We start from the raw sequence: 9,015 nt of genomic DNA on the forward strand, positions 1-9,015 counted from the left end.
AAGGTCTCTTTTGAGAAATCAGCTGACAGTCTGATGGGAACTCCTTTGTAGGGTACTGTCCCCTTATCTCTTGCTGCTTCTAGGATTCTCTCCTTCATTTTTACCTTGGCTAATGTAATTATGATGTGCCTTGGTGTGTTCCTCCTTGGGTCCAACTTCTTTGGGGCTCTCTGAGCTTCCTGGATTTCTTGGAAGTCTATTTCCTTTGCCAGAATGGGGAAGTTCTCCTTTATTATTTGTTCAAATATATGCTCAATCTGTTGCTTTTCCTCTTCCCCTTCTGGTACCCCTATAATTCGAATGTTGGAACGTTTAAAGATGTCCTGGAGGTTCCTAAGCTTCTCGTTTTTTTTGAATTCTTATTTCTTCATGATTTCCTGCTTGGTTGTTTCTTGCTTCCTTCTGGTCCACTCTATTGTTCTGAGTCTCAGTTTTCTTCCCTTCACTGTTGGTTCTCCGTGCATCTTCCTTCATCTCTTTTATGGTAACCTGCATTTTTTCATGTAATTTGCACCCAAAGTCAACCAATTCCGTGAGCTTCCCGATCACCAGTGGTTTGAACTGTGCATCTGATAGATTGGCTATTTCTTGGTCGCTCAAAAGGATGAGTCCTGGGGGACTGATCTGTTCTTCTGTTGGAGACATATCTCTCCCTCTCCTTTTTTTTTTTCGGTCTGGTCGCTCTTGTTACGGTGAGGGGTGGAGCCTTAGGTGTTCACCTGGGCTGGGCACCCCAGTCGCTAGATTGTGACGTTGTATGTGGGGGCGGGTGCAGGAGGCAACAATGGCCGTAGTTCCGATCTCCTGGGATCTCAGTCCCTTCTCTGGGATCCTGGGTTACACGCTCTGCCCTGGTCCACAATTGCCGTCTCACTGGGTCCACCAGCCGCTGCTTGTGTACTCAGGGTCCACCGCTGCAATCTTGCGCATCCCGAAGGCTTACGCGCTCCCAGTGCCTTATGCGTTCAGTTCTCCCCAATCTCCGTGCACGGCAACCCAAGCCCGCTCCTCCTCAACGCCCCTCCTACCAGTCTGGATGAACGGGTCTACTTCAACTTCTTGGCTCTCCGACTTCCACTCAGATAAATTCTCTGTCAGTTCTGGGCATTATTCTGGCTCTAAATTGTTGTTGTTCTAATCTTGGTTGTGCGTGGAGGTATGGTGCATCCACGTATGCCTCCATCTTGCCGGAAGTCCTGGAAAATATTTTCTATTTTGATTGTGGTAATGGTTGCGTAGCATCAGTCAAAACTTGTCACCTTGCCAGTGTGGCTCAGTTGGTTGGAGCATCATCCCATAGACCAAAAGGTTGTGGGTTCAATTCCCAGTCAGGGCACATGACCAGGTTGTGGGTCCGATCCCCAGTTGGGGTCTGTACAAAAAGGCAACCAACAAATGTTTTTCTCTCACATTGATGTTTTTCTCTCTTCTCTCTCTCCCCCTACCACTCTAACAACAATGAAAAAAAAATGTCCTCAAGTGAGGATAAAAAAATAAAAATAATAAAAATACTTGCCATACTGCACACTTAAAATTGATACTTTTACTGTATGTACATTACACTTCAATAAAAATAATTTTATTAAATGTTACATCATAGAATGTTAAAGAAAGAAAGAGAATCTATACAACTTCGTCATTGTTTAGATTTTGAGGGTACGAGATCCTAAAATGGGGTAAGTAATCCTGGAGATCAGACAAAAAATTCATTTGAAATGTAGACTTTGAGATACCAGTGGGGATGACCCATAGGCAGTTCTAAATAAACATTTGGGGCCCAGGACAGAAGGTCATGCTAAAGAGGCAGATAGAGACACCTTGCTTATAGGTGAATTTAGATAAGTCACTGGCCTGAACACCAGGCTCTGACAGGACACTAAAAGGGAAACAGAATTATACTTGGAAGACTTTACCAATCTCATCTGCTTATGTTCTGTCTATAAAACATCTACCCGTGGGAAAAGGGGGTGGGTGGAAGTAGAAGAGGGTTTGGGGCGATCAATTTCAATAGAAAAAATACAATAAAAAAATAAACTATTACAAAAATCTACCAATAAAAAGAAACTTTCACATCTGCTGCTGATTGTAAAGCACTGCAGTTCTTGGTTTTTTAAAGCTATCTTCTTCAAGCTAAAAGAGGTTCTATTTCTAGTATATACTTGTTTTATCTGAGAGACTTAATTTACTTCAATCATTGTTTTCAGTTTATGTGTCCATCTATAATCAGAGAAAATGACTGCCTTTGCTTTCAGAAGAAAACAACATTCCAACAATTCTGAGTGTTTGGTAATGGGTATTGTCATTTTATTGTGTTTTAAATAAAGATAACAATTGTAATCTGGAAATTAAGAAAATCCATGTACATTCCTCTGTCAGCCTAAATTACAGTCCCAGTGAAGAAGCAAACACACAAATAACATAAATAGTAAATCATATTACAAGTGGTCAAAGAATTTAGCAAGAATAAATCCTAGCTTCCTATTTATAAAGGGTAGAGCTAAAGAAGAGAAGTGATTGAAAATTGAGACAACAGTGTATTAAAATGAAAGGTGCCAAAGAGCACCTTACAGGGAAGAAAACAGTTCTGAAGCAGAGTTCAATGCACTGAACAGGTATTAGGCAGAGGTGAAAATTGGAGGTATAAGGATAGTACCTGGAAACCTGTTTTGTTTGGCCCATGCAACATTTTTATCATTTAAATTAGCTGTTAGTATTTGAAGAGTGGTATGTTTTACATTTGTAAAAATCCAGATTTCTAGTTTCTTTTGAGAGAATCAGAAGCTCTGGAAACATAGGCCTATTTTCTCACAACAATCAGCTTGCTGAACAATGATTAAAATAAAATTAAAAAAAAAAAAAAAAAAAAAAACAAGCCCTGGCTGGCGTAGCTCAGTGGATTGAGCGCGGGCTGGGAACCAAAGTGTCCCAGGTTCGATTCCCAGCCAGGGTACATTCCTAGGTTGCAGGCCATAACCCCCAGCAACCGCACATTGATGTCTGTCTGTCTGTCTCTCTCCCCATCCCTTCCCTCTCTAAAAATAAATAAATAAAATCTTTAAAAAAAAACAAAACAAAAAACAATCAGCTTGGGCTTCGCTAGGTCATGTATTCTCCCAAGTTACCAGGCCCCATAACTCTATTGTTTACACCCAGTCTTTTTTACTCATTTGATGGCTGTATACTCCTGTTGGCACTGTGACATCTGATATAAGCTCAGGAAAACAGAAATGTCTTATTTCTAAAAGGGACAGGAGCTGAAAACATATATGGATTGTTCGTAATAATGAAAGTAGAAACAAAATAACTATCCACCAAACAGATGAGGGGAATAAATTTTCACAGCAGTGAAAATGCACAAACCACATGAATCTTAGAAACAAATATTGTCATATAAGTGTCTTCTGTTGTCATTATTATAATTACATATAAAAAAGTCACAGAAAACTAAGTAATACTAAACAAGCTTTGTATATATTATTTAGGGATACATATGTATATGGTAAAACATATTTTAAAATACAGAATTTATATGATACAACATTCAGGATAGTAGTTTCCTCTTGGAATGGGACAGAAGAAAGGGACAGGAGAGGAACATAAAAGTAGCACCGTATTATGCACATTATTATACATGCTATGTTCCAGTTCTTCAGTTGGGTGGTGGGTTCATGATGGTGACTTAATTTTCACATTTTATAACAATACATTACATATTACTCTTCTGTGTACACCAACTAGTACCAAATAAAACACCGTTTTAAAAAGGGACAGATGGGATTGCTGGATGGAGGGGGTAAAAGGGGACTAAATGGCAATGGAAAAAAGATACAATAAAATTTTTTTTAAAAAATAAAAAGAAGGCCCTGACGCGTAGCTCAGTGGATTGAGCACGGGCTGCGAACCAAAGCATCGCAGGTTCAGTTCCCAGTCAGGGCACATGCCTGGGTTACAGGCCATGGCCCCCAGCAACCGCACATTGACGTTTCTCTCTCTCTTTCTCTCTCTCCCTTCCCTCTCTAAAAATAAATAAATAAAATATTTTTAAAAAAAATAAAAATAAGCCCTGGCTGGCGTAGCTCAGTGGATTGAGCTCAGGCTGTGAACCCATGTTGCAGGTTCAATTCCCAGTGAGGCCACATACCTGGGTTGCAGGCCATGACCCCCAGCAACTGCACATTGATGTTTCTCTCTCTCTCTCTCCCTCCCTTCCCTCTCTAAAATAAACAAACAAATAAATAAATAAAATCTTTTAAAAAATTAAAAAATAAATAATAAATAAATAAAAATTAAAATAAAATAAAAAGAAAGAGATGGCCCAAACAACCAAAACAATCTTGAAAAAAGGACAAAGTTGGAGGACTCATATTTTCTGATTACAAAATTACTACAAAGCTACAATAACAAAAGCAGTACAGTACAGGGGTACTGACATAAGGATAGACATATCAGCCAAGGGAACAGAAGTGAGACTCCACAAATAAACCCATACATCTATGGCCAATTGATTTTCTACATGATGCCAAGACCATTCAATGGAGAAAGAATAGTGTCTTTAACAAACAGCACCGAGACAACTAGATTTTCACATCCAGAAGAATCAATGAATTAGGACCCCCTACATCACACCATATATAAAAATTAACTCAAAATGCACTAACAACCTAAATACAAGAGCTAAACCCACAAAACTCAGAAGAAAATATAAGAGTAAATCTTTGTGACCTTGGGTATGGCAAAGGATTCTTAGATATGACACCAAAAACTTGAGCAACAAAAGAAAAAAATAGATAAATTGGACTTCATCAAAATTAAAAACTTTTGTGCATCAAAGAACATTATCAACAAAGTTGAAAGAGCCCTGGCTGGGTAGCTCAGTTGGTTAAGAGTGTAGTCCTGATACTCAATGTTGTGGGTTCAATCTCTGGTCAAGGCACATACAAGAAGCAACCAATGACCCATCCAAGTAGCCCAGTTGGCTGGAGTATTGTCCAATATACCAAAAGGTTGTGAGCTCAAATCCCGATCAGGGTTGCAGGCCATGGCCCCCAGCAACCGCACGTTAACGTTTCTCTCTCTCTTTCCCCTCTCTAAAAATAAATAAATAAAATCTTTAAAAAAAATAAAAATAAGCCCTGGCTGGCGTAGCTCAGTGGATTGAGCTTGGGCTGTGAACCCAAGTGTCGCAGGTTCACTCTTGGAATGGGGCAGAAGAAAGGCACAGGAGAGGAACATAAAAATAGCACTGATTTTATGTCAATAAATTATACAACTAAATATGATAAAATAAACATATAATAGAATATTATTCAGCCATGAAAAGGATACATGCTGCAACTTGGACGAACTTTGGAAAATTTATGCTAAGTAAAGTAAGCCAGACCTTCCCCCGCCAAAATACACAGGGCACATACCTAGGCTGCGGGTCCAAACCCTGCTTAAGGTAAATATGGGAGGCAACTGATAAATGTTTATCACATCAATGTTTCCTCCTCCCCCTGCTTTCTCTTTCTTCCCCCACCTTCCTCTTTCTCTAAAATCAGCAAACATATCCTTGAGTGAGAATTACATTTATTTTTTAAAGATTTCTTGTTTTTAAAGAGTTTTATTTATTTATTTATTTATTTTTGGAGATGGGAAGGGAGGGAGAAAGAGAGGGACAGAAATATCAATGTGTGATTGCCTCTCACGTACCGCATTCTGGGGACCTGGCCTGCAACCAGGCATGTTTCCTACAGTGGGAATCAAACCAGTGACCCTTTGGTTCACAGGCCGGCATTCAATCCACTGACCCACACCAACCAGGGCAAGTGTTAATTTGTTTAAAAAGAAGCAACAAATGAATGCACAAATAAATGGAACAAATCGATGTTTCTGTCTCTCTCCCTTTCTCTCTCTAAAATCAATGAATAAAATTTTTAAAAAAAATACCTGGCTGGTGTGGCTCAGTGGACTGAGTGCCAACCTAAGAACCAAAGGGTTGCCAGTTCTATTCCCAGTCTAGGGCACATGCCAGGGTTCTGGGCCAAGTCCCCAGTAGGGGGCGCATGAGAGACAACCACACATTGATGATTCTGTCCCCCCTTCCCCTCTCTAAAAATAAATAAATAAAATCTTTTAAAAAATAAAGTGAAAGATAATCTCAGAGTGGTAGAATTTATTTGCAATCATCTATCTGATAAAGAGATTTAATATCTAGAATATATAAAGAACTACAACCCAACAACAAAAAGATAGTACAATTTAAAAATGCGCAAAGGACTGAATAGACATTTCTCCACAGAATATATACAAATGACTAATAAGTATTTTAAAGTTATTCATCATCATTAGGGAAATGCAAGTCAAAAACTACAATGAAATACCATCCACGCCCACATTCAAAAACCAGAAAATAACAAGTGTTAGTGAAGATGTGAAGAAACTGGTACTCAATTGCATTGCAGAGGGAATGTAAAATGGTTCAGTCCTTGTGGAAAACAGTTACAAACTCACAAAGCTAAATATAGAATTACCATATGACCCAGCACTCCCACTCTTAAATATATACCCAAAAGAACTGAGAACAGGTACTCAAACAGATACTTGTACACCAATGTTCAGAGAAGCTTTACCCACAATAGCCAAAAGGTAGAAACAACCTAGGAAGTGTTCAACAAATGCATGGATAAACAAAAATGTGGTACATACATATAATAGAATATTATTCGGCCATGAAAAGGATACATGCTGCAACATGGACGAACTTTGAAAAATATATGCTAAGTAAAGTAAGCCAGACCTTCCCCCGCCAAAATACACAAATACTATGATTTCACATAAATGAAATATCTACCATAGGCAAATTCCTGATCATGGTATCTCCCCTGCCAGGTAAGCATAGAATAGGCAAATTCATAGACACAGAAAGTAGACTAAGGTTACTAGGGACTAGAGGAAGATGGAAATGAGGAGTTATTCCTTTATGGGTAGACTTTCTGTTTGGATGATGAAACAGTTTTGGAGACAGATAGTGGTGATGGTTGCATAATACTGTGAATGTAATTTATGTCAATTAATTATACACCTAAATATGATTAAAATGGCAAATTTTGTTATATATATTACTAGAATAAAAACAAAATCTTCTCTACAAAATCACAGAAAATGTTTTAGAATTAGCTGAAGGATTTCCAAAAAAACCTCTGTGCATTTGCTAGTGTGTCGGACGGAGTTAAATGAATTTCTTATTTCTGGGCAAAAATAGTGTGTCTATAATCACTAATTATATCGTTATATCCAGTGAACTATATTCCTTTTCCATTAAATCTCATGATATGATGGGCTAATGGAGAGAGTAATTGTGTCTCTACTGAAAATATTTGTGATCTCTTGATTATGGTGATACTATTTTCCCTCAGGAGGTTAGAGATCTAACATTTCAAGGAAAACTGAGTATTCCAGACAGCAAGAGACACAGACTTAATCTCAAATATATCTTGATATTTTCTCTGGTTCTGAAATGTTCTAATATTATTACTAAGTTTATACTCATCTCTCTGCTAATTCAATTTATTCAGACTACAAGATTCTGAGCTTTTAATATTTCATTTTACAAATTTGTCTAAAATTTTACTATCTTTCTACATCCTCATATTAATTTTAAGAGTTTCCATTAATACTGAATCATTATTATAAACAGATAATTATATTAATGTAGTATTATTTTAGTTTCTACACTAGTTTGTTACCTATTTATGTTTTATGTTCAGTAGTTCAAAACTGTGTAATAATTTCAGTTCTGAGTACCACTGTATTGTGTTCCTGTCATATAAGGAAAAAGGCTTTCTGTTGGCTCTTTTTATTAAATCTCTTTTGTATTTAATAAATCCAACTTGGAAAATTAAAAACGAGAGAATTTTTAAATGTACAGCAATAAATGGGAAACATGGCAACATTTTATCTGCCCTGCTAATGTGATAATTTGTGGAAAGAAAGCAATAGTATGCATCCTGGAGGTGGCTTTATTCCTTACCTTGCCATTGAGAACGATGTTCTGGCTTCCGCACAACACTGACTGGCGACTAACTTTGTTCCCAGATGCCTGAAAGCAAACAGCAGGAAATGAGGGGGAGCGAGCTGAGTGGGTTTCTCCATCAAGAAAGTTCATATTGAGAAAAAACGACTTGAAATGGCATGTAGTCTACACTGGGATGAGTCCAGAATTTCGGTAAAGACAGAATGGATTAGGAAACTAAAGATTCAAAGAATGGATTCAGAATTTGAATGTCGTGAGTCTGTCTATAGCCTACTGACATCAGAGACATGGACTCAAGTCCTAATTCTATACCTCGTTTTAAAACCCTAAAGCCAGGATAGTGACTTCACCAGTATCACGGAACTGTGGGAATTCAATGAGAAGCAATAGTAGTAACATTGAGCAACTTACAGACATCATGTATTGACTATAAAGAACCTAACAATCTTTAGCACATAGCAATAAATTATGACAGGTTTTTTTAAAAATAGTTTTTAAAAGCCTGAAGCCGGGAGTTGCAATTAATATTAGGATGGACGAGACTAGTCCTGCTTTCTGAAAACCATTTTATCTCCACGAGGAAGTCAGGATTAAAATGAAAAAGCCTAAACTGGCCATTTAAAGAAAAACAACAAGGCCAGGCCATACACGCCCATACATGCCACAGGGACCCGCCGGGGTGGGGCAGACACAGGATGGGGCACCGGCCCCAAAGGGACAGAGGCTTGGAAAGGAAGGGCTGATGTGCAGACAGGCGCGCACCGTCTCGATGTACTCGGACTTGTTGTAGAGCAGCTCGCCCAACTCCATAGCCACCAAGTCCTTTCACGAGCTCCGGCCAGCTCCTGTCCAGCACTGTATGCGCGTCTGTCGGTCCCGGACGCCAGCTACTTCCGGTGAATCCTGCACTTCCGCTCCCAGGAGGCCTCGGGTCTCCTCCACAGCTCTGCTTTCCGCTAGGCGGCCCAGATCCGCTGTTCGGCAGTGCCTGGCTGCGCATG

General features: G+C 38.8%; 1 protein-coding gene across 1 annotated transcript in view; it reads right to left on the reverse strand.

Moving 5' to 3' along the window:
• The window catches only part of DCTN5 (dynactin subunit 5), a 30,602-nt gene extending 21,635 nt beyond the window's left edge, over positions 1-8,967 (reverse strand). The window contains exons 1-2 of the mRNA XM_028514760.2: positions 8,777-8,967; positions 8,012-8,080 (exon numbers count right to left, since the gene is read on the reverse strand). Coding sequence (XP_028370561.1) covers positions 8,012-8,080; positions 8,777-8,824 — 117 coding nt within the window. The 5' untranslated portion in view covers positions 8,825-8,967. The remainder of the gene's footprint in view (positions 1-8,011; positions 8,081-8,776) is intronic.
• Between the last annotated feature and the right edge of the window lie 48 nt (positions 8,968-9,015).

Source organism: Phyllostomus discolor, chromosome 3 (genome assembly GCF_004126475.2).
Source record: "Phyllostomus discolor isolate MPI-MPIP mPhyDis1 chromosome 3, mPhyDis1.pri.v3, whole genome shotgun sequence".
Classification (NCBI taxonomy): domain Eukaryota; kingdom Metazoa; phylum Chordata; class Mammalia; order Chiroptera; family Phyllostomidae; genus Phyllostomus; species Phyllostomus discolor.